Source organism: Dermacentor andersoni, chromosome 4 (genome assembly GCF_023375885.2).
Source record: "Dermacentor andersoni chromosome 4, qqDerAnde1_hic_scaffold, whole genome shotgun sequence".
Taxonomy (NCBI): Eukaryota; Metazoa; Arthropoda; class Arachnida; order Ixodida; family Ixodidae; genus Dermacentor; species Dermacentor andersoni.
In genome coordinates, this window is record NC_092817.1 from 199,794,492 (window position 1) to 199,821,242 (window position 26,751).

At 45.8% G+C, this 26,751-nt stretch overlaps 1 protein-coding gene across 1 annotated transcript in view; it reads left to right on the top strand.

Moving 5' to 3' along the window:
• Positions 1–26,751, top strand: part of LOC126538527 (uncharacterized) — a 122,575-nt gene that overhangs the window by 59,091 nt on the left and 36,733 nt on the right. Inside the window, exons 8-9 of the mRNA XM_050185388.3 lie at positions 18,285–18,650; positions 22,867–23,017. Coding sequence (XP_050041345.1) covers positions 18,285–18,650; positions 22,867–23,017 — 517 coding nt within the window. The remainder of the gene's footprint in view (positions 1–18,284; positions 18,651–22,866; positions 23,018–26,751) is intronic.

The window sequence follows — 26,751 nt, forward strand, 5'->3', positions numbered from 1 at the left end:
GTTACTCGAGGGCGCGTTAGAATCGAGTAAATACGGTAGTCCTGTAAAAAGGGGTCATTGTATCAGTAGTTTTTATGAAAACTGGCCCTTCAAAATGCGCCATTAACTGTACATTCAAAATGGTATTAGAAGCCTTAATACAAATTTTCTAATTACAGTGGAACCTCGATTATTTGATTTTGAGGGGACCACGCAAAACTGTTGTATAATCCGGGCAGTGTACAGTGAAACCTCGTTAAACCGTAGTTGGCCAGAGCTCAGAAAAAGTACGTAATAAACGGTAGTACTGTTTAAATGAAATAGCTTGAGATCGGCCACTCACCTGTCGAAAATGGAACTCCGAGAGAGTGCGATAAAAGGGGGAAAAAAATGCAGTATTTATTCACTTCGCGCGACAAAAATGTTATTTTCATTTGATGCTGCAGCGGCCTAGCACGACGACAACAGCGGCCTCAAACTTACCCAAGCTGTGTGCCAGCTTTTCAGCCAGCCCCCTCTTCTCGGCAAACACTCGCATGGCAGATTCCTCGTTGGCGTTACGTATTCTCTGTGCACATGCGCAGTAGTGCTGCAGAAGTCCCGGGGGTGCCTTTTTCATTACCAGGTGCCGGAGTTTGGAATAGTTACGTTATCGCGCCTTTGTTCTCGTTGCGACGATTGCATTCATAAACTTATGCCACTGTCGGGCCTGAATCGCCTGTGCTGTCGCTTTCCTTGTCGTCCTCATCACTGTCGCTTGTCGACACTTCGGCAACAAAGGCAATGGTGGCGAAAAGTTGAACCTTGTAGCCTACATGTCTTTGCGGTCGCAGTAGCGCTGCCAAGCAACTTTTTCACATTCCAAATGCCACACACTGTAGTCGACAGCAGATCCCCGTTGCCTGCCAGTGCCGACTTCTTCGTGTCACGTTCGATAGCACGGACGACGTCTAATTTTTCTGCTATGCTGAGCACCCGCCGTCTTTTTTATCCGAGCTTCGGAACGACGTGAGTCCTCGCTTGCACCACGACGTGAGTCCTCGCTTGCACCACACCATAACACCCTCTGGCACGGCGTCGAAATGATGTTGATGTGGCTTCACGCGCAAACGCACAGGGTGCTTGGAGGCCGTTGTTCCGATCTCTCAGGCTCGTTCTGCCGGGCCGCCCGATGAAGACGGCGCACCGCTGTGCTTGCGCGACGAAAAGTTGGAACGCTACGTTTTAACCGATGTGTACGCAATAAGCTGGTACGGTTTGTGCGGATACAAAACGCATTATGTTCAATGGCCGCTGAGTCGAGGATTTGAGTCTACTACTTTTAAAACGAAACTACTGTTCAAGCGGGTATGGTTTAACGAGGTTTTACTGTATATAGTGCAGTCCATTTATAATGATACCAGGTTATAAAAATGAATTGATTTAAGAGTATCAACTTGTGCATTAGGGCTATGAGAAAAAAAGTTATATACAGTGCAGTCCACTTATAACGATATCGAGAAAGACGAAAAATATGATCATTATGACCGATGATCGCTATATCTGGACTGCAGTTATAAAAAAAAACACGGAACATACCTTTGCAGCTCCGAACTCGAATTTGCTACTTGCTCGTGGGGATGCGCGACTCTCACGCATCCCCTGATATGCTGTTTTCCCGCACGACTCGCGTGGCCTGGCGCCCGCGGCGCTCGGAGTGGTACAAGCGCGGTGCGAGAGATGGCGCGACCGTCGCGCCGCGGCGGGGTTACTCGGGCGCCGAGGGACAAGGCGCTGCCTCTTTCCCGGCGGGCCGGCGAACAGCGTGGACATTCCGCGCGCGCTGCGACCATGCTTCTGCGAGACCGCCTCGCGTGGCCGCCTTCGAACGCACGACCGTTGGCGTGACCGAACACGCGAACGACCAGGCGTTGGGATCCAGCATGGGGTGAACATATTCGCTCGCAATGCGGTCGCGGTAAGTCGGACTTCTAGATTTGTCGCGTGCCCGTCGGCATGTTTTGGGGATAGCAACTCGGCTAGCAGGCATTGATCTATGAAAGGTGCAATAAATGCCCTTGTGACTGTTTGCACTACTGTGTTGTCGTTTCTTTGTCCCAAGAGTACGGAGGAGAACCCCGTATCTCCCACATGCTCTAAAGAATAGATGATGTAGAAAGTAGGCTGTGAAAAACAAACTTTATTTCTAGCGCCAATGACCGTGTCAAGGGTTAGGCGCGCCGAAATAGTCCTAAATCTGCACTTGCTTTTGCGGCAGCTTCAGCTTCACAACCGCGGTGTGCATGGATTCCAGCTGCTGCACGAACACTGGCGGCAATCCTTTAGCATGCATACAATCAATTAAGGAGTCAGTCGACGACAGTGCACTTTGCGTGCGTGGACATCGTGGTCGGGGTCAAGGAGCCACTGTCAATCTCGTTGTCACTGTCGCTGCTGCCGTCGCCACCGTCGCACAACTTTGCCGTCTGTCAAGACAGCACATCTTCGGCGATCGCCTCGTCGGTGACCTCATCGCAGAAGGAGGCAGCACTGCAGCACTGTCTGCAGTCAAAAACTGCTCCATTGACGCACCACCTGTGTCACCAGTAGGAACAAGCTCCCAGAGCTCGGTTATGCCAGCGGCTTCCACCGTGTTGGTCTCAGTGGGTTGGAGAAGTTCGTCCTGACGCACAAAGCCCGCCTTTTTGAAGCAGTTGTATATGGTTGACTGCTTTACTTCATACCATGCACCATAAACGAAGCGCACGGCTTTCGAAAGGCTGATCTTCAGGTCAGGGGGCCCGTCTGCATGACCCGACATGCCAGGAGCTGTGCGGTCAATAGCTAAAATTAGCCACTCCAGCATGCGCCGCCGATACAGGACTTTAAAGTTGGCGATCACGTCGGCGTCCAACGGCTGCAGGCCTGCCGTAGTATTCGGAGGCAGAAACATCAATTCGACAGATGTTATCTTCGGGTTAACGTTGTGTGCACTACAGTTGTCAAGTAGCAACACTACTTTTCTTCCTTGGCCTTCAATTATGCTGTCGAACTCGAGCAGTCATTCTTCGAACAGGTCGCGGGTCATCCACGCCTTCATATTGCTGCGATAGCGGACCGGGATGTGCTGATTCTTAAGAGGAAGCTTTAGCTCGGGTGCTCCTATCTAAATACATGTAAAAGGAGAATTCGTTTTTCTCGGCAACCACTGCACCAAATTTGACAAGGTTTGCTGCATTTAAAAGAAAAGCTTAAAATCTAGTGACTGTTGGTTTCGAATTTTCGATTTAGGTCGCCAGATTTTTATAAAAATTTGGCAAAAATCGAAAATTTTCAGAAAACGAAACTATCAAGTTTACAACACCGTAACTCAGCAAGAAAAAATGAGATCGCAATTCTGTGAATTGTACCTGATAGCACATCTAAAGCGGACAAAATTGATATGTTACACATGACCCTCAAAAAATGGAGTAATGTGTAATTATAACTTTTGCAGAACCTTCGTAAACAACGTAACAAATTCACGTAAGATGTAAACTGACATATCAAATTTGTCCGCTTTGAATGGTCTAATGGATGCCGTTTACAGAATCGCGATATCTGTTCTTGATACAGAGCTATTAGTTATTAAACTTCGTGCTTCTATTCTTTTCAAACGTCTGAATTTTTGAAAATCCCTTTAACAAAATTCAAGCCCTAAATCAAAATTCCGCTTCCAACAGTCACTAGAATTTAACTTTCTCTCTCAAATGCAACAAATTTCATTAAAATCGGTCCAGCGGTTATCTCAGAAAAACGTTTTTGCGTTTTTACATGTATTTGAATAGGCCGCGTCGGAGTTGGGCCCGAGCTAAAGCTTCCTCTTAAAGCACGTTGGCTTCTTTGATCGTCCGATCATGAAAGGCTTGAGACGATGGCTCCCGTCCATGCTAACGCACAGCAACATGGTCACCTTAAGTTTCGAGTGCTTCCCGCCGGGGCATCGATCTCCTTTAAGAGCGTGAGTCTTCGACGGCAACATTTGAAAAAACAGAGCAGTCTTGTCGCAATTATATATGTCCTTCTTCGCGTAGCGCTCCAGCACACCGGGCAGCTTTGTCTGCAGCCACTGCTGCTTTGCCTCTGTGTCCGAAAACGCCACCTCCCCTACCATGTTTTTGTAAACGATTCCGTGCCGCTCTTTAAAGCGCTGAATCCAGCCTCCCCCAGGCTCAAAATTTGGGCGTCCCAGAAGAAAAGCGAAGTTTTTCGCTTTTCTTCTGGCACATTGGCACATTGTTGGCAATAGGCACATTGTGCGCGCGGGTTGTGATGAACCACTGGTAAAGCACCTCTTCAACATCGGTGTACAAAGGGTCTCTAACACTTTTCCGCTGATCAGCATGGTTGCTGATAGCCCCTGCCTTCACAATCGCGGTGCTCCCGGTTTTCAAGATGGTTGATATCGTCGACTGGGCGAGCTCATACTTCTTCACGAGGGCGCTCACCTTGAAGCCGCGTCGAGAGTCCTGCAAAATGTCCATCTTCGTGTCAAGTGACACAGCTTTGCACTTTGTCGGAGCCATCTTCGAACTGGGTTGTACCGTTGGTTGCACGCTGCTTCGGTGGCGTCAGCCTGCTATTGAGAGAGAGAGACACTGAGTGCGGGACGGGTGCCCCCGCGCCGCTTTGCTTGTCGCTTTTTTTTATGCGAAGCATATTACTAGAGCTCAACCCAGCTCCTCAGGCGCGGCGGTGTCGCCTTCAATACCACGTGACACCGTGACGTCACGACAGAGGAGAAACGGGGCTCCAACTCGCGCCGTCGCTCGCGGCATCGCGGCGGTATATAAGCAGCTGCGCTTGTTTCTAGGTGGCTTTGGCTCAACTCTTGCAAGATGGGCTGGGTGGGAATCGAACCAGGGTCTCCGGAGTGTGAGACGGAGACGCTACCACTGAGCCACGAGTACGATGCTTCAAAGCGGTACAAAAGCGCCTCTAGTGAATGCGGTGTTGCCTTAGAAACGAGCTGTTTCTAAGGCTCAGGCGTGCGTCGCTTGCTCAGGCGCACATTTCGTTGTCGCGCCGAACGCTGCGTTGCTCGACGCTCACCACGTCCAATGCGGGGCGCGTAGTCGCTGCGCCGTAGCCCATTGTCTTACACCCCTTGGCGGGTCGATGGGAACGCTGTCGCGTTCCACTCTTGAAGGCGAAGCAGAGTAACGCATGAGTTGTTTCTTCGTCTAGCCGAACCAAATATAGCCAAGCAACAGCAGTTCACCAGGCTAAACAGTGGTTCAACAACTAAAATAAAGGCTAGTATGCTTTGCATCCTGTGCTGAACCTTAGCTAAGCCACAGCCATTTTTTTTTTCTTTCTCTCTCTTTCGGAGCGACTGTGGCCGACGCGCATGAAGCAGCTAGCGCCATCTTGTGGTGCGCTGCACCTACTCAGGTACTCTCCGGTGCGCAGGCGGGGCGGGACGCGCCTAGTAACGTTGGGACGCGCAGCGTGGTAATGGTGGCAGATACGAACTTACGGAGGTAAACATCGCCTCGTCTCGACATCGTTCATTTCAGGGAACTGAGCAACGCAAATGTTACGATTATTTTGCACAGAAAAAGCCATCCGGACAGCAAAATTTGGATCGTTATATCCTATATGTGGTGAATAGCCTATCGTTATAAATGGTTTTTTTCCCCATAGACCTAATGCATAAAATGACACTCTCATGTCGACCCATCGTTATAACCGATATATTGTTATATGCGGTATCTTTATAAGTGGACTGCACTGTATAACAGTATTTTATTCACCGCATATCGGATGTAACATTAAAGATTTTGCCATTTGGACAGCGTTTTCCATGCAGAATACTAATTACATTTGCATTGCTAAGTTCCCCTCAAACGAGCGATGTCGAGATGGGGCTAAAAGTTTGCCAATGCGAGTTTGTATGTGCTACCCATTAACCGCGCAGCACATTCTACCTGCGCACCGATATTTAAAGCCACGGAGAGCATCGTGAGTTAGCACTGCATGCCACAAGATGGCGCCAGCTGCTTTGTTTTCGTGTTGCCTGCGATCATGCTCCACTATGCTATGGAACCACGCATGAAGGGAGAGGGAAAAAAAAAGCAAAAGATGAATTGGTGCCCGAATTTTCTGCACTCTCTCAGAGATCGAAAAAATGCGCTGCGGAAGCAACCCTGAAGCAGCAGACTGCCCAGTTTATAGAAGATGGTGCCGACTAAGTGCAAAGCTGTGTCGCTTGAGACGAGGCTGCAAATTTATCAAGACTCAAAGAAGTGTGAGCTAACGCAGGAGGGCGACAATCATGACGACTGCAACCAGGGTCCATGCTGATCAACGGAAAAGGCGGGCTTTGTGCGCCAGGGTGAAACTCCCCATGATAGTGAAACCAACACTGACACTGATATTACCACCAACATTACCAAGCTCTCGGAGCACGTTGCTACAAGGATGAATCAGGTGGTGCTTCGATGGAAGAGTTTCTGAGTGCGGATAGTGCTGCCTCGTTCTGCAAAGAGATATCCGACGAGGCAATCGTTGTCGCGACAGGCGGCGGCGTTGTGTAATGGAGGTAACGACAGTAGTGGCAGTTACGACGAGATTGACAATGGCCTGTTTTTGACACTGGTCACGATTGAATCACTCATCGATTTCATTATCATCAGCAGCATCAGCCCATTTTATGTCCACTGCAGGTCGAAGGCCTCTCCCTGCGATCTCCTTGACCTACGCCAGCCGATTCCAACTAGCGCCTGTGAATTTCCAGATTTCATCGCACCACGTAGTGTTCTGACTTCCTCTACTGCGCTTCCCTTCTCTTGGTACCCATTATGTAGCCCTAATGGTCCAAAGGTTATCTAACCTGTGCATTACATGACCTGCCCAGCACCCTTTTTTTCTCTTAATGCCAATTAGAATATCGGCTATACCCGCTTGCTCTCTGATCCAAACCGCTCTTTCTGTCTCTTAACATTATGCCTAGCAATCTTCATTCCGTTGCTCTTTGTGCAGTCCTTAACTTTTTCTCAAGCTTCTTTGACAGTCTCCAAGCTTCTGCTCCATATGTCAGCACCGGTAAAATGCACTGATTGTACACCTTCCTTTTCAATGATAACGATAAGCTTCCAGTCAGGAGCTGACAATGTGCGTCGCACGCGCTCCAACCCATTTTTATTCTGTGAATTTCCTTCTCGTGGTCAGGGTTTCCTGTGAATAATTGGCCTAGGTAAACATACTCCTCCACAGACTCTAGCAGCTGACTGTCGATCCTGAACTCTTGTTCCTTTGCCCGGCTATTCATCATTATCTTTGTCTTCTGCATATTGATCTTCAGCCCCACTCTTACACTTTTACTGTTAAGCTCCTCAATAATTTGTTTTAACTCATCTGCAGTGTTGCTGAATAGAATAATGTCATCGGCAAACCGAAGGTTGCTGAGGTATTCACCATCCATCTTTACTCCTAAGCCTTCCCAGTTTAATAGCTTGAATATTTCTTCCAAGCATGCAGTGAATAACATTGGAGAGACTGTCTCCTTGGCTGAGCCCTTTCTTTATAGGTGTCTTTCTACTTGTCTTGTGTAGAATTAAGTTGGCTGTGGAATCTCCGCAGATATTTTTCAAGGTATTTATGTAAGTGGTCTGTACTCCTTGATTACGTAATGCCTCTATGACTGCTGGTATCTCCACTGAATCAAATGCCTTTTCGTAATCTATGAAAGCCTTATAGAGAGGTTTATTGTACTCTGCGGATTTCTCGATTACCTGAATAATGGCATGGATGTGATCCATTGTAGAGTATTCCTTCCTGAAGCCAGCCTGTTCCCTTGGTTGATTAAAGTACAATGTTGCCCTTATTCTATTGGAGATTATCTTGGTGAATATTTTATAAGATACTAGGAGTAAGCTAATGGGCCTATAATTTTTCAGTTTTTTAACGTCTCCCTTTTTGTGAATTAGTACATGACATTCGCATTTTTCCAGTTTTCTGGAACCTTTGAAGTCAATAGACACTTTGTATAGCGAGCCGCCAGTTTTTCAATCATTATGTCTCCTCCGTCTTTAATTAAATAGACTGTTATTCTATCTTCTCCTGCCGCCTGTCCCCGTTTCATGTCTTGCAAGGCCCTCCTGACTTCATCGCTAGTTATAGGAGGAGTTTCTGTATCCTGTTCATTACTGTTCCTAATTGAGGTATCCTGGCTCCTCTAGGTACTGTACAGGTCAGTATAGGATTCTTCCGCTGCTTTTACTATACCTTCGAGATTGCAGATGATGTTACCCTGCTTATCTTTCAATGCATACATCTTGGTTTGTCCTATGCCAAGTTTCCTTCTCACTGATTTCAGGCTGCATCCATCTCTTGTGGCTTCTTCAGTCTTTCTGAAGTTATAATTTCGAATATCACTTATTTTCACCTTGTTGATCAGTTTTGACAGCTCCGCGAATTCTATCTTATCTCTTGAGTTGGGCACTTTCATTCTTTGTCGTTTCTTTATTTCATGCAAGCTAAAGTATTGCCTCCATTGTTCATGCAGCAGCTCAGCACGATGCACACCGCGATTGTGAGCTTAAAGCTCCTGTGAAAGCAAGTGCGAATTTCTTACTATTTCAGCACGCCTAAAGTTTTACAGGCTGTTTAGAGGTATAAATAAGCGTTTTATTTTTCACTGCCTACTTTGGACGTCCATTTTTGAGCACAAGTGGCAAATCTTGTTTCAAAGCTTCGAAGGTGTATTCGATAGGGTTTTTCTTTCTTTTTCTTTTTTTTTAAAGGCAGTCTGGATACAGCGATACTTGGTTATAATGATCATATTTTTTTTTGTCATTCTTGATATCGTTATAAGTGGACTGCACTGTACTCTAAAAACTAAGAATATAGGCAGTGATGGTCAGTCTTGCCCAAAACACAAGTGCAGACCACCTGAATAAGCCTGCATCACGAACCTGCACTGCTCCAAGGAAGTTAGGTTAAGTTATTTAAAAAAAAGAAATGACAACTAAGCATTTTATTGGAAGACGTGTGAGCGAATCTTTATTCTCATTTTTAAAAAAAATCCGTAATCCTTTTCTGGACGTTTGCCCAGCCGCAACACATCGTCAGCTTCCTCTCAAGAGCTGGAGCATCTGGCAGCAAGTCGCCGGCATTGTTTTGTGTACAAACAAACTGCCAAATGGTGTCGACGCTGAGCAATACGTTCAAACAAGTTGGAACGAACAAACAATTTGGAAGCAAGTTCACTTATAGTTGTCAACGGAGGTGGAGACAGCTTTCCTTGGGCAGTATTCTTGGGTGATCCCTTTTGGAGATAATTTGACTTTCATGAAATTTTGCGTGACTGTGCAGCGGAAGCATCCCTGCCAAGTGTTTTTGGTGCTGTGCCAAGCTCATTATCAGTGCCAAGAGCACTGTTGGCTGTATGCTTCGAGGGATTCAGTACCGGGACGAGCCAAGACTCGTGAAAGTGAAACTATCTCTGTAAGTGATCGCGTGATATCACGTCACCTTTGAGCTTGTTTGAGATTGAGTACTTCTTAAGAGTACTTCTTGAGTACTTCTTATGCCAGGGTAGGCAGGAAGCAGGCATGAGACAAGTCAGTGGGGAAATATGGCATAGGTTATAGGAATAGCAGGGGAGAATTATTAGTAGAGCTTGCAGAACGGAATAATTTGCGGATAATGAATACCTTCTTCCACAAGCGGGTAGCCGAAAGTGGACGAGAAGGAGCCCGAATGGTGAGACTAGAAATGAAATAGACTGATACTCTGCGCTAACCCTGGCATCATAAAAATGTGGACGTGCTCGGCAAGGTCTGCTGCAGTGACCATAGGATGGTAAGATCTCGAATTAGCCTAGACTTGAGGAGAGAACGGAAGAATCTGGTACATAAGAAGCTGATCAATGAGCTAGCAGTAAGAGGGAAAATAGAGGAATTCCGGATCAAGCTACAGAACAGGTATTTGGCTTTAACTCGGGAAGAGGACCTTAGTGTTGAAGCAATCAACGACAATCTTATGGGCATCATTAAGGAGTGCGCAATAGAAGTTGGTGGTAACTTCGTTAGACAGGATACCGGTAAGCTATCGCAGGAGACGAAAGATCTGATCAAGAAATGCTAATGTATGAAAGCCTCTAACCCTACAGCTAGAATAGAACTGGCAGAACTTTCCAAGTTAATCGACAAGCGTAAGATAGCTGACATAAGGAAGTATAATATGGATAGAATTGAGCATGTTCTCAGGAACGGAGGAAGCCTAAAAGCAGTGAAGAAGAAACTAGGAATCGGCAAGAAGCAGATGTATGCGTTAAGAGACAAAGCCGGCAATGTCATTACTAATATGGATAAGATAGTTCAAGTGGCTGAGGAGTTCTATAGAGATTTATACAGTACCAGTGGCACCCACGACGATAATGGAAGAGGGAATATTCTAGAGAAATTTGAAATCCAACAAATAACGCCGGAAGAAGTAAAGAAAGCCGTGGGAGCTATGCAAAGGGGGAAGTCAGCTGGGGAGGATCAGGTAACAGCAGATTTGTTGAAGGAAGGTGGGCAGATTGTTCTAGAAAAAACTGGCCACCCTGTATACGCAATGCCTCATGACCTCGAGCTTACCAGAATCTTGGAAGAACACCAACATTATCTTAATCCATAAGAAAGGGGACGCCAAAGACTTGAAAAATTATAGACCGATCAGCTTACTGTCTGTTGCCTACAAAATATTTACTAAGGTAATCGTAAATAGAATCAGGAACACCTCAGACTTCTGTCAACCAAAGGACCAGGCAAGATTTCGTAAAGGCTACTCAACAGTAGACCATATTCACACTATCAATCAGGTAATAGAGAAATGTGCGGAATATAACCAACCCTTATACTATATAGCTTTCATTGATTACGAAAAAGCATTTGATTCAGTCGAGAACCTCAGCAGTCATGGAGGCATTACAGAATCAGGGTGTAGACGAGCCGTATGTAAAAATACTGAAAGATATATATAGCGGCTCTACAGCCACCGTAGTCCTCCATAAAGAAAGCAACAAAATCCCAATAAAGAAAGGCGTCAGGCAGGGAGATACGATCTCTCCAATGCTATTCACAGCGTGTTTACAGGAGGTATTCAGAGACCTGGAGTGGGAAGAATTGGGGATAAGAGTTAATGGAGAATACCTTAGTAACTTGAGATTCGCTGATGATATTGCCTTGCTTAGTAACTCAGGGGACCAATTGCAATGCATGCTCACTGACCTGGACAGGCAAGCGGAAGGGTGAGTCTAAAAATTAATCTGCAGAAAACTAAAGTAATGTTTAACAGTCTCGGAAGAAAACATCAGTTTTCGATAGGTAACGAGGCATTGGAAGTGGTAAGGGAAAACATATACTTAAAGCAGGTAGTGACCGCTGATCCGGATCATGAGACTGAAATAATCAGAAGAATAAGAATGGGGTGGAGTGCGTTTGGCAAGCATTCTCTGATCATAAACAGCAGGTTGCCATTATCCCTCAAGAGAAAAGTGTATAACAGCTGTGTACTACCTGTACTCACCTACGAGGCAGAAAGCTGCAGGCTGCTTACAAAAAGGGTTCTACTTAAATTGAGGATGACGCAACGAGCTATGGAAATAACAATGGTGGGTGTAACGTTAAGGGATAAGAAGAGAGCAGATTGGGTGAGCGAACAAACACGAGTTGATGACATCTTAGTTGAAATCAAGAGAAAGAACTTGGCATGGGCCGGGCATGTAATGAGGAGGGAAGATAATGGATGGTCATTAAGTGTTACGGACTGGATTCCAAGAGAAGGGAAGCGTAGCAGGGGGCGGCAGAAAGTTAGGTGGACGTATGAGATTAAGAAGTTTGCAGGGACAACATGGCCACAATTAGCACAGGACCGGGGTAGTTGGAGAAGTATGGTAGAGGCCTTTGGCACTGCATTGGGCTTAGCCAGGCTGACGACGATGATGATGATCACTTCTTAAGAGACTGCACAACCATTTCATTTGGGGACGGTACCAGGCCACTACACGGTCCACAGAGCCCTTCTGACCAGCCTCACATTTAAAGAAGGCATCCAGCTGGTCCTGCCATCTGCGAATCGTTGATGTTGAGCTGCTGAGCCACGGTGGAGTTTCCGTCTTTCTCGGCCATCAAAATTGCTTGTCTCTCAAAGCGGGCATCACATCAAATGTGCTATGTCACCTTAACATCATGAATAAGTGGAGTCAAAGCGCGAAAGATCGCAGGGTACTGAAGCATTGTAACCGTGGCACTACTGCAGCGACAATGGCGTCGATTACGACAAAAGAACAAGTTTTGACTTTGGCTGACTTGTCTATAAATTAGATTGAAATGTAAAGGTGCAGGGTGCCAATGTAACACTAAAAACTGCGGAATTTAGGATTCTTGTTTTAAAATTGTTAATTTTGTCGTTATTCGCATGTAACGCGAGCGTCGAGTTCAAGTAATGAAAATCTCGGAAAAAAAACTTGCATTACAATCGAGTATACATGGTATTGCACACCTGTTATCAGCTGGCTGCAGTGTGCTCGCTCGTGTACCAGGCTGCATCTGCTTAGGGCTTCTCTTTTTTTCTCGAACGGTACCAGAGAGGCATCTTACAAGGCGCGGTTGACGGTTGACGTTATCTTGTGTAAATGATACATTATTTCTATGGGGGTTTTGCCTGGACCAAACCAATTCGTTGCAAAATGCGGGTCATCGCATGACCGGGAGACGTATAATTGAGGTGTCACTTTAATATCTTTAGCAGATTTTGTTTTTTAAGAAATTATATATTGCCTGCTTATATAAAGAATCCGGGCATGGCAATGAAATATACTAGAGTGGTGTAATCACTTGCTCAGATGTGCAGTTCAAATAAGCAGAGTCCCATGGTTTCTTTAAATTACTTTACACTCCTTATATTCAACATCACATGCACACTGCCATGCCTGTAGCACTACATAGTGTGCTGTTGAAATAATAGAATAACACAAAAAAGTAAAGTCTAAATTAAGAACCTGAGGCTGTCTTTACTGCAAGTACATATTTTGGATTACAGTAAAACAAACGGGATCAAAATCCGTCGAGTCATTATGCTTTCTATAAACAAGGTGGCAGACACAAAAAACACTTACGTTGCAAGGTTTCTGGAATGGTATTTAAACAGTCCATGTCGACTTAGTATTAGCCTTTAGTGTCCCTTTAATAATATCCTTGCAGACCATAAGCATATTTTTACCACTCTGCTAGGTTGCACGTCCCTGGTGGTTCACAAAATAGACACAGGCAGCCACCCACCAGTTACATGTAAGCTGTGCCCGGTTAACAGCCAAAAGAGACAAATTCTTGATGGGTGTATCCAAGATTTTCTGGACCAAGACCTCATTGAGCCCTGCTCCAGTTCCTGAGCCAGTGCCTCTGTATTAGTAAAGAAGAAAACTGGAGGATATCGCCTTGCGGTAGACTACAGACCCTTAAATGCAATCGCAACTGTGTCAGTATATCTCATGCCCTGCACAGACTGGGTACTGGCTCAGCTCGGCCGCGGTAGGTGGTTCATGAGCCTCGACCTTGCTCAGTGCTTCTTTCAAGTGTTGGTTGCTCCCGAAGATGTACCGAACGTTGCATTCCTGCCTGTGCCATAGAGGAGTGTTTCAATTTAAGCGAATGCCATTTGGAGTAGTAGATGGGCCAGCAACATTTCAGTCTCTCATGGACAAAGTGTTAGAAGGTATAAAACACAACTACTGCATGGCATTTCTTGACGATGTGCTCATTTATTCAGAAACTTTTGAAGACCACCTACAACATATCGATAAGGTACTGCGAAGAATTGGCTCTGCAGGTCTAACAGTCAATCCCAGCTAAGTTACATGCTATGAACAGGCATAAAAATTCCGTGGACATGTAATCTCTCCAGGCAAATTTCAACCTGACCCGGACAAGGTGCGAGCGGTTGCAGAGTTCCCATGCCCTAAAACAGTCAAGGAGCTCCAAATGTTTTTGGGCCTTATGGGATACTAAAGAAATTTACCGTCTGGTTTTCTGGCAAAGCCAGACCCCTGACAGCTCTCCTCAAGAAAGGAGCCCATTGGGTTTGGGGTGCTGAGCAACAGACAGCATTCGAGACTCTGAGGCTAAGGCTGGCAGGACAGGTGGCTGTGGTATTGCCTGACCTTAATGGGGCCCGTTGTTATGGATACATATGCCAGTGGCACTGGCATATTGGCAGTGTTGCAGGAAGTTGAAGGTGAACTCAGGCCTGTGTCATTTATAAGCAGGGCCCTCAGCACTGCTGAAAAGAAGTATACTGTCCAAGCATGGGAATGCCTCGCTGTGGTGTGGGCTGTGGATAGATTCCGACCGTATGTAGAATTCACATCATTTCAGGTGCATTGTGACCATGCATCATTGGCTTGGATGCTTACAACTGAGCAGACATCGTGTAGAGTGTGACGTTGGGTGTTGAGATTACAAGGGTTCAAGTGTACCATAAGGCATCGTAAATGACGGGCCAACGTCCCAGCGGATGCACTAAGCAGGTGCCCCATCCCTGCTGCCGAATCTGCTCAGCCGTGTTTGGTGGAGGACTGGTTTCCAATCGAAGTGCAAGAGCCACAACAAACCATTCGTTTTGAACTGGCAGCCCCTGTTGACATGACTGATGTGTCCCCACTCACCGACACTGCAAAGTTCCACTTGGAACAACCCAAGGATCCACTGCTGCTGCAGCTGCTGCAATACTTAAAGTCTGGCCTGCTACCTGGTGACCCTAAAGAGTCCAAGAGTGTACAGGACCTAGCTGATGACAGTGAAATCTCGAACAATGGTATCCTTATGTACACGGTCGGTGCACGTAAGGTCACCTGGCTTCCTCAGCACTTACAAGACATGGCACTGAAAATGGAGCTTGACCACCTCCTAAGTGGGCATTTAGGCTTTTTTAAAACTTGGAAACGTGTGAAGAGCCGGTTCACATGGCTTGGTATCTGCTCCGATATCTCCCGTTACATCCGCAGCTGCCAGCAGTGCCAGGCTTTCAAACCTCACCGGGAAAAACCAAAAGGACTGATGGACAGTTCATGGGCCACCCACCCAATGCAGCAGCTAAGTGTGGACCTTATTGGGCCACTGCCCACAACCCCTTGGCACCACAAGTACATCCTGGTGGCGCTTGACAAGTTCACGAAGTTGATAGAGCATTTACCATTACATGTGCCTACCTCCAAATTGATCGTCAATAAAATGATCAATGTTTTTTGCCGGCATGGTGTACCTAGCTCCATCTCTAGCGACCATGTCACACCATTCATAAGCAAACTGTGGAAAGGCATTCTCCAGCACTGCGGAATCAAGGAGAGCCACACAGTCCCATACAGAGTAGCAGGACAGACTGTGGAACACCATAACGCATCGCTTAAACAATGCCCTTATGGGCTACTGCAGTTCCCACAGGGTCTGGGACAAAAGGCTGCCCGAAGGGGCGTTTGCAATGCGCACGTCTTAAAGTGTAATTACTGGCTTTACGCCTGCCTTCTTGTGCTATGGGCGGGAACTATGGAACCCGTGGAGCCATCACAATCAAGCAGCTGGCACTGAGGTGCCCCCTTCTGCGCCTCATTCCCCTAGCTGCTAAACTGGATGTGTACCCTCGAGATGCCTGGGCCTCGAATCTGTAAGAGTACTGTGAGAGTGAGGGAATCTGTGAGAGTACTGGGCTGGCGCCAGGTGGTGTAGAGTTGGAGCCACGAGACGGTAGGCAACTGTGTAGAATAGCAGGCACGGAACGGTAGGCAATGGTGTGTGGCAGGCAGGGAGAACATGGAAGGCGTGTGTGCATAGTTGGCATGTGGGGAGCACGCAACAACGAAATGAGTGAGCGAAGTAATCGGCGGAGCAAGCCGCGTGCGGTGCGTCGGGACGGAACGCAGACTGCATGTGTGTGTGTGCGCTGAGAATTTCCTGAAATAAAGAACGTACTTGACAATATAACAGTCGGTAAAATCGGCAATTTGCTTCGTTACATTGAAATTTTGTTGCATTGAAATTTGACCTTTTATGCAAATAAGTACAGTCGCCAATGTACTTTTCTGACCGGGAAGGAAGGAAGGAAAGCTTTATTTGGTCCTGCAAGTAGCAATAATTAACCACTAAGCGGGCCGCTCCCATGTCGGGACCGGAAGGCCGAGCCTCACGGCCACGTCATGAGCCTGCTGGGCAGCCCAGAATTGTTCATCCAGGTCCGGGCTGCGAAGTGCAGCCTGACGGGGAAGGTGACGCAAAATTTGAATGCGAACAAAAATTTGCTTTGTTTAATTTGAGACTTGGCAATAAAAGATATGGTTTCATGTTGTGCCGATGATATCTTTGCATCAACAATACTAAGCGAAGCCAGCCACACTTTCAGGTCCACTCCGCCCCTGCGGCTGATAGTGTCGCCCGCAGTGGTACGATGCTATCGTGGAAAGTGCCAGCAGCGGGGAGTGAATGCTTCGTCTGCCTATTGCTTCAACCTGTCTCCATAACCACCAACTGTGCCACCTCCAGCAGTAAACGCTGGGGCAGACGAAGCACATTAGGCCACATCATCTCAGAGTGCCCACTCTTTGCAAGTGCAGCAGACTACCTCTAAAATGGGGTGTGCATGCTACGTATGTGCTCAGCTTCATTAACAGCCATGCACAGCCACAGCTGCACTGGAAAAGAGTAGGTGTGCAACCTGGCCCCGCACTTCCTCCCCCAATGTCACGCACGCTCGATTGCGACACTGCAAGCTCGCTCCCCTCCTTCCTTTCCTTTTGCTCACGCAAGAAGACGGTGCTCGTCAAGCCACCTTCCTTCTCAGCTCATCCTCACCCACTTCCACTTGCACCCAAAGCATACGGCATGTGGGGTGCGATACACCTTTTTTGCACTTCGTAGGGAACATGCCACTTCGCCGGCAGTGCTTCGTTGCGTAGCACATGATTTGAGACGTGCAAGCAGCTGCATGTAATTCACCCATTTGACCATGTGCGTCCGTGGAAGTTTTCATTTATTACTTTATCTTGGTATCTCTTCACGGCAGCAGGTAAATTTTGTTATATTGACACCATGTATAAATACACTTCGTTATATTGAGGTTATAAATATATAATGTTTTATAAACAAGATGTTATGAAAGGTCCAGTACTTCGCTATATCAAGAATTTCGTTATATTAAAGTTTGTTACATTGAGGTTTAACTGTATGTGCACAACTTGACAGCACAGCTACAGAACGCCATGTGGCGTTCTGTAGCTGCAGCCATGCACAGCTGTGACTGTGCATGGCTGTTAATGAAGCTGAGCACATATGTAGCCTGCACACCCTATTTTAGAGGTAGTCTGCTGCACTTGCTGTCCTGTCACTGCTCTGAGTGTAGGCAGTGACAGCACAAGTGGCAGTCACTGGATTGAACCATGCTGCCTGTCATTGGCTCCTATATTTGAAGCATAATCACAGGTTCCATATCAAATGATTGTCATTGTGGCAAATCCAGATGTGGTGCCTGCATTGCTTTCACCTGACATGACGGGCCCGTCACACTAGTGGCTAGCCGACTTGTACCACGAGCATACCTTGCATGAGTTGAAACTAAACTTAGGTATCGGATAAATAACTGAATGGTTAAGAAGTGCGAGAACTTAATACACGCATGGCACTATGCACATGGTATGCTTACAAAACTGTTCGTCTGTATTAAGATGCACAGGTTTGTGTTGGAGTGGGACGTAGCTAGGACACTCTGCATGTCGTAGCATTGACATCAATTTTGACCACTTAGGTCTCTTGCTGCACACTTAAAAGTTAGGTGAATGAGCTTTTTTTGTGGTTGGCCTAATTTGGAGGGAAGGGGTAGATGCGGCCATCCTGGCCTCAATTGAACCCACAACCTCAGCAGCAGTACACCATAACCACTGCAGTTGGTGGCTCTGCAGAACATTACAGACTTTGTGGTTGGTTGGGTATTTGGTGGCGTTGTACCTTCCAGGTCAAGGTGCTGCGGCCATCTGCCCCTATATAGCCAAGAATGTGTGTGTTTAAGGACAGAAGCTTCAACCAGTGGCCCATATGACCTCGGCATGCGAAATTTGCACCCCACGTTCTTGTTATGCTAGAGACGAGATGGCTTTATTGTGAAGAGACTTGTGATTATCTTCCAACCTTAATATGAAGGAAGCCCGAATCTTGTATAGAAGAAGGGAGTTAGAAATTCATGCTTGAAGTGTTTCATGGATGGGTACCTGTCTGCACAAAGAGTAAGAGCTGTTCCCTGTGCCCTTTGTTTTGCAGAATGGCAGCCGAGCACCGGATGCCCGTTCTTCGCTCTCCAAGAAGCCCACCTCCTTGTCCAAATCTCGAGTTGAAGATGAGGAGGACGATGAGGACACCTTCTACGCATACTCGCACAAGCCCAAGGCTCCGCTGCCCAAGGGCTCCTCTTCAGCGTCATCATCATCGCAGTTGTCCAAGAAGCCATCGTCGTCTTCCAGCGCAGCCGATGTCAAACGCAGCTCCTCGGGTTCCACCTCCCACAGCCACAAGTCGTCGCACAGCAGGGATGACAGTCGCACATCAACGCACAAGTCGGCCGTTCCGAGCCGTGCACGAGAGGAGGCACGTCGGAAAGGCGAGGATAAGTCTGCTAGTAACTCACGGGTGAGCATCAGGGTTCCTTTTCCTTATAGATTACTGTTCTGTTAAGAGTGTACCACTTAAGAAACATCACTTTTAGAGTGTGTATTGATCCAATGACTAAGTGAGCAGAAATAGAAACTATAAGAGGGCCACGTCCTGTCACCATTATATTCACTTCTGATCATTGGCACACGCATTTATAAAATGATAGTAGAAAGAAGTGTGGTATATGGAAATGCTGGTTGCTACAGTGAGGGTAAACAATAATTCCGTATGTTCACTTATATTGTATTAATGTAAGTCAGTCTTCATGAATGTGCCTTTTGTTTTTAGAAATTGTTGAGATTCACATTTTTCAGTTTTTTTCCATATGGCATCCTTTAAGACATTCCACTTTGCACTTGCATATTTGAACAGCAGGTGCTGTAAGTTTAGACGTGCAATTTGTTTCAGATAATGTGCCCACCTGGGCTACTGCATGATAGCAGCGGTGGGAAAATGCAAAATTAAAAGAAATATGTATTTTGAAGTATTGAATGTTGAATCGAATATGAATAGTCAGACGCAGATGCATATGTTTACAGGTGGAATACTTATTTAGGTATAATTAGGTACCATGCCTGTGCTCACTAGTGCAAGATGGACAGCTATAAAAAAGAAATGATCAGGTCTATCAAAAACGAATGATCAGTTTTAAACACAAGATCACCAAATGTGATTAGAAAAACTGCATGAGCAGCCACTCAACGACATGATAGCCTGGTGGCAAACCTCCAAGAAAGAGTGGCTGTTGTACGACAAGCTTTCCAATAAGACCAAATATATAGTTGCTGGAAAAAGAAAAATTGTAAATTGCAGAAAAATAAAATTCATAGCTACTGAGGAGCTTTTCTATCATAGACACATCTTAAAATGCCCTTTACAAGGAAAACATCACTGGTAGTAGCGTAAAAAAATAAAGCTTCTATACAGCTAGGTTTCCAAAAACACTAAATGACAGAGTACAAGCAAAAATCACAGATTGTCATGTAGGCCTCCACTGCAAAACCATGAACAGAGAGCTTGTATTGCCCATTTATTTCTACATTAAATCAAAAGCTTTTGTTGCTGTCACGCTTCCGGCTATTAATGACCCTTTGTTTAGCAGAAGGAGAAGTAACTAGGCTTAAACAGTCCGTTCTCATGAAATATTTGGTCAGTTTTGAGCATTCTAATTCATATCCACTTCAGTCATGAATTGCGATCGACTGTCAATAAATGCGTGAAATTTACATAATTTTATTCCAAGGTGCTGTAGATGTCACATAGAAAGCAAGTCAAGGTGAGAGAATGACTCTGTGCATTTTATAGTGGCCCATGATAATAACATAGTAATTAAATATTCATTTATTGCACAGCCAGTCATGCTTCATTAAATATGTTGAATCACCCCCTCGAATTACATGCACAGATAAATTACTGAGTGCAAGCATTAGAAAAAAGGGGAAAAAAAATTTCACAATTACTACCGAAATGCCCCACTTCAAACATCCTGCCAAACATGGCAGTGTCTTCACCAATGCGGTCGTCTGAAGAGCTACGTTTCACAGAGAAGTGAAATGGGTGGACTTTAAGAAAGCAGAATGTTCAGTTTACTCAAGGCTTAATGTTTGTTGTCTATTCCTTGCAACCACTGTGCAGTAATGGCAAAAATAAGCTGCATCCACAAACCTGTATGCTGTGACTGAAGGATATATACCGAATAGTTCATTTTTGAATACAAATAGAATATTATGCTTTTATCATTCATACCTGTATTCAAAATGTTGAATATTCACCCACCTCTCATTAATAGGTTTTAAACAAGGAATGTCTTAGGCTGGTTTTAACGTTTGAACGAGTAGACTTCGTCACGGCAACAACTCAAGTTATCTTGTGGAAATGTTGGCTCCCGTCTGAGGCATCATTTGTTAGACTGCTATTGATCACTTTTAAATGCTTCATTTTTCCATGAACTTCTGTTATGTTTGCACTTATGGGCTAGTAGGGTGTGTCCCCCATGTAACTGGTATTGGCACTGGTTCGCAAGCGAGGTAATGGTTGCTGTTTTGCTACACCACACTGTTGTGGCCACCTTAAGTGTAAGTTGATTCACTGTACCAGTAATTTTTTAGTGTTATCATTCTTATATTTGCTGTGATTGAACTGACACTCTGCTTGCAGGCCTGGTAGGATTTTACTGCACAACATAAAAGAGAAAGACCGGGAATGTGCAAATGTTCAGGACGTTGTGTCCTGGCGTCCCCCTGAATGCATCGTGCCTATATAATGACTTTTAAATATACCAACGGCACAGGTCAGGCCTTGGCTCAGCTCCAAATAGTATGTACCTGAAATTATGAACATTTTTCACAACTGACGCCCCCCATGTGGCATGTGATAACTAATGAAGTGTTGCCCTCGGACAGCAACAATATCTGTGACTAGCTTTCCTCTCATTCAAAGACTGGCTAAAATCACGGTTATGTGCAGGTCTTGCTAACTGTAGGTAGTCCGGCCTGCAACAATTTGGGTGTTGTTGCTTCTGCGCCCATAAAGGTACAACTACTGACATTGTTTTTGAAGTGCAGAAACTCTCCGACAAGCTTCTCGCTCATAAAAGGATGACGTGACCTAGCAAATGTGAAGGTTGGCAAACATAAGATATCTTAATTTGATACTAAAATTGATCTCAAAGTGCCAGACCCGATGTCATTGACATTATCGTGGTGACATGACCAGAGAAAGATTTGCTGACATCCTGTGGCATTAAGAGGAAGCTTTAGCTCGGGCCCAACTCCGACGCGGCCTATTCAAATACATGTTAAAACGCAAAAATGTTTTTCTGAGATAACCCCTGGACCGATTTTAATGAAATTTGTTGCATTTGAGAGAGAAAGTTAAATTCTAGTGACTGTCGGAAGCGTAATTTTTATTTAGGGCTTGAATTTTGTTAAAAAGATTTTCAAAAATTCAGAAGTTTGAAAAAAATAGAAGCACGAAGTTTACAAACTAATAGCTCTGCATCAAAAACAGATATCGTGATTCTGTAAACGGCATCCATTAGACCATTCAAAGTGGACAAATTTGATATGTCATTTTACATCTTACGTGAATTTGTTACGTTATTTACGAGGGTTCTGCAAAAGTTGTAATAACACATTAACACATTTTTTGAGGTTCATGTGTAACATATCAATTTTGTCCGCTTTAGATGTGCTATCAGATACAGTTCACAGAATTGCAATATCATTTTTTCTTGCTGGGTTATGGAGTTGTAAACTTGATAGTTTCGTTTTCTGAAAATTTGCGATTTTTGCCAATTTTTTATAAAAATTGACAACCTAAATCGAAAATTCGAAACCAACAGTCACTAGATTTTAAGTTTTTCTTTTAAATGCAGCAAACCCCGTCAAATTTGGTGCAGTGGTTGCCGAGAAAAACGAATTCTCCTTTTACATGTATTTAGATAGGAGCACCCGAGCTAAAGCTTCCTCTCAAGGCCAGGCATTATGGTGTTGCTCATTAAAGAATGAACAAAGGTGTTGCGTTTCTTTGGGCTGCGCTCACTTGTAGCAGCTGCAGTGATTGCAGCAAGCCAATGTGTCGTGATGTCATGACAAATCCACCTCCTGGGTACGAAGGCTGGTTCATAGAAGCAATTATTACAGTAAACTATTCAGAGTGCTGTGGCGCTTGACATTACTTTTTCTAGGGTTTAGAAGTCCAGGACTTTCATTTCATTCAAAGACCCTGTCAAGTCCCTTCCTAGACTTTTCGTCTGCGTCCTTGCCACTGCGGCACATTTGTAAAGAGTGACGATGGAAGTAAATTTGTATTTACATTTAATGCAAGGTAACGACAAGTCAGAAATGTCATGTCAGTGCTGCTTTGACATGTTCACTTTGGCAGCACTTGAAGACTCAGTTCATGCGTGGTGGCCCACCAGTGAGTCATCAGGGAGTTGTGCTCCTTTGAAACTTCCTAGAAGAGAGAGATGGCACCACATTGTGTCAGATCAGAAGCAACAAGAATTTTTCTTCTCTGTTGATGTCGCTCTGTGCACTGCAGCAAAGCTTGGCACAGCTGTACAGGGTGAATAACTGCCATGACCCACCCGTGAACCACGTTGCAGTGAACATTTGAAGGTGCTTTTATGTGGGATGACTTCTTGCTTGGTTTGTGTGCAGCAGCATTTCTTTCTGTGCGTTTGCTTCAGCTGAGCGAGGAGGAGCTGGCACGGCGTAAGGAGCAGGCGTTGCGCATCAAGCGCCAGCTGGAGGAGAAGCGCAAGGAGTCAACAGAGCCTGCACCAAAGCCCAAGAAGCTGGAGGAACAGTATGAGGACCTCTACCGGCGGCTACAGGGTGGTCAGTGTGCTGGCTCTCATTCTTTCTTGGCACTGTCTCTTCTCTTGTGTAAAGGAGCATTTGTAGATTACTTTGGCATGAGGTTGGCCTTTTGCAGGGACCGTCTCCATCCAGACAACAAAGCTAAGCTAACTAAAGCTATGCAAGTAGTGCAGTCGTAGAAATCTCACTTTGTTCATTTTGCAGTTCAGTGGCTTTTGATCTAAGACACCTTCTAGAGGATAGCTACTTCACGTGTTAGAACTACGGTTAAACTTCATTATAAGGAAGTTGCACCAGGCATGAAAATACCTTCCTTATAATTGACATTAATTATAAGCATGCATGCAGGCACAGGCAAGAAAAGGAAATTATGATCTGGTCTGGGAAAGAGGAATGCCAGCAAGGAGCCTACGGTGGATTTTGATTTCCATATTTACCCAAATCTAACACACACCCTTTTTCCAAGAAGATGGCACCAGGAATTGCGTGTGGGTTACAATCGGATACCAAACAAAAGTTATGTTCATGGTGTTGGTCACAGCTTCCTTTCAAACAAAATGGTGACAGAGCACGTTTTCGTGGAGGTTGCTGAGGGTTAATTCTGTGCTCTGCTGTGATCTGGAGTGGTATTCTCGATCAGCTACTTTTGGAGATACACTGAAACCCTGTTGATACATTCCTTGCTGTTGTGCTTTCCCAGAAGTATGTCGCATTTTCGCGGTTCGAACCTCATTCCTATTGACTCATTTATTATGTTTCCCTTTGATACGTCGCCATTCTGTAATGTTTCCACATCTTATGTGTTGTTTGAATGCGACAGTCATGTATATTTAGCACTGCAGCCAGCGAGTATGTTGCAATAAGTGGCTAAATTTTGTAATAAGTAAGCGGAACTGCACAAGCCAAGTGATGAACCAGCATATTGGGAGGAAATGTGGACAGAGCACTTGTGCGAAGCAATTGAGTCTGCGTTGGTCAAAACCTACTGGGAACCACACACACTGGGCCAGGTTTGTCAAGCGCGGGGCTAGATTTGTTTTGGGGCCACCAAAAGTCTACATGCATTGCATAATGGCAGGCTCTCATTAGTCAGCTCCACTGCAATAAAGTTGCGTGTTATGTGGTGAAGCATATCACGAGTTCAAAGGGGATGCTGCCACGGAACATCGTGCAGGTCCCTTAATTATGCATACACACACATGCCGTCCCCTGTCAAAGTATGAGAACGAAGATGTCTAGTAACTGCACTGGCAGCCAGTTAGAGCTGTTAGTTGCTGTGGTGATTTGTAGCTTCCTCATGATTACGTTTCCCGGTTGAATTTTTTTCGCTTGGTCCTTTGAAGAAACGTATGAACCACTGTGCTATTATATTCAAGAGATTTTGCACAGCTTGGCATCGGGTGCATCAGCGTATATGGCTGCCAGTGTTTCTGGTGCTGCACCAAGCTCACTGTCGCGCACGGTGCCAGGAACACTGTCAGCCACATACTTCACCAAGTCCGATACAGAGTTGCGTAAAATCTCGCTAAACTGGTAGTAGATTGCCATTTGTTGGGCATGTTGGTAAATTGAAAGCATATTTAGCGCCAGAAAACAAGGACGTAAGGGAGACTCTCTAATCTCTAAACGCGATCGCTCAAGAATACTGCCCCCGTGTGCTAGGTATCTGTAGCCAGTGAAGCACAAATGGCAACAGTGGCATGCCACTTTCATTATGAAAGCTAATTAAAGAAAATTGCCCTCTGTGAAGGTAAATTTTTTTTTTTCTGGTTGTGAACGTGGGGGAAATGCTATATTTTCTTTTATAAATTGGGGCCCTGTTACATTCGAACCCACTTTTGTTTTCTCACTTAAAGTCTGCAAAAATTAGGTGCACATGAGATTCGGGGAAGGGGGGGGGTGAGTGCATCGGAATGGGGTAACCCGTTGACATCTTCTTGTGTCGTACCAGGTATGGTGTTGGGGGTACACTCCGGCACTGCTAGGGCTGAAGGTGAGCTTCAGATAAAGTCACACAGTCGTTCCGTGGCAATCGCAGCTATGTCGGGTTCAAATGAATAAGGCAACCAGCGGTGTTGACTCTAACCACGTTTATTGCTACAAGCATTTAGGGACACTGGCAGAGGGAAGTCCACTCTGTAATAAGTAAAAAGTAGGCTTGCCTTCATGCCTGGGATAGTCAGGCAAACGAGGTCACTTGCAGGCTGCAGCAGGTATGTCACTCCGGCAGGTTAGAGGTCGGGCGCCAGAGAGATCAGGTCTCCCGCGGTAGTGCGCTTTTATATGTTTTCACCTATTGCGAGGGGAATGGCCTCCTCGTCCATTGGATACCTTCCCTTTCCCGCGAGCCGGGTGGAGGAAAAGGATATGCACATCACGAGAGCGAAGGAGAATGAGAGGGCACGTGGTGCATCTCTCCCGTGTCTACGCAGGCTCTTGACCCGTCTGCAATGTGCAAACGGGATGATGTGAGTACGCGGGAGGAAATGGACATGTGTGCTCCCCACAGTGGGAACAGTAAATTACTTGCGCTCTGCTCTGCCACTAATATGCAGGCATGTGATCAGTGTTATTCCGCATGTGGCAAAACGTTATGGTGCCGCTTCTGCATCCACGCACCGCGTCGGTGCTTCTCAAAATGAGCGCCAGTGAAGATAAGAACACTCTAGCCAACAGAAGCTAGAAAAACCATGTGTGCACCCTGAAGGGTATCAGATGCTGTAATGTGTCTCGACTGGAAGCATTAAGGCCATAAAGGGAAGCTGAAACGGTTTTCAATTTCCATGAATTGCTGGGATTGGGAAGAACAGACCTAATAATTTACGGTTCCGAAAATTTTTTCTTCGTTTTGTTAATATAAGGGGCGGAAATCGCTTTCTAAATCACCCCCGCGGACACGCCCCCATCGCTTCCCGGAGCGCCGGATGAGGTGGTTGCCAGAGGATAGAACCGGCGAGAGTGACGTCATTCGCGGCGACCGAGCTGCCGGACCGGCGTGCTGGCATTTGCTGGTATGCCTCTTTCCGTCCTGCGCTTTACTGAACGACGCTACGAGAGATCTGCCGCCGCCGCCGCTCACGTTTGTTTTCTTTTGCGATTTTCGTAAGCTGCTGTTCTTTCCTTCTGTGCTGCGTGAGTGCCTACAGCTGAGGGCGCCCAACATGCCCTCGTTCTGTGCAGCATTCGGATACGCGAACACAGGCGGGCGAGACGATGTGGTGTTTCACAGGTTCCCGAAGGACAAGAACCTTGCAGCGCAGTGGGTCCGTGCGGTGAGGAGAGATAAGTTCGTGCCGACGAAATCAACTGTGCTGTGCTCGGACCATTTCCGCGACAGTGACTATCATCGGAGCTTGACAACGATGCGGGCAATCGGTATTCCAGTTAAATCGGCGCGGCTGAAGCCCAGCGTTGTTCCGCTGTTCCGCTTGAGATACTTCTTGCAGTGGCTGCGTTCGCACTTAGAAAAAGTTCGGTGTTTCCTGACCTGATTTTTTAGAAAATTTTCCATATATAAGCTCAGTTCTGAATGAAAAAAAAAATAATTTACCCATGAAAACAAACCGTGTACTTATACGGCTGCTAACACGTTCTTTTAAATCAATTTTCTTTTCGGTATTTTTTTAATTGCAGCCCGTTGCAGCAGATTCACGTGCATGCTCGCGTGAGCGAACGCCGCTGGCACGCTGCGAAGCATAGACGGAAACGCGCGCAGTAATAAATTTTGGTGACCGGGCTTCGTACGTAGCTTC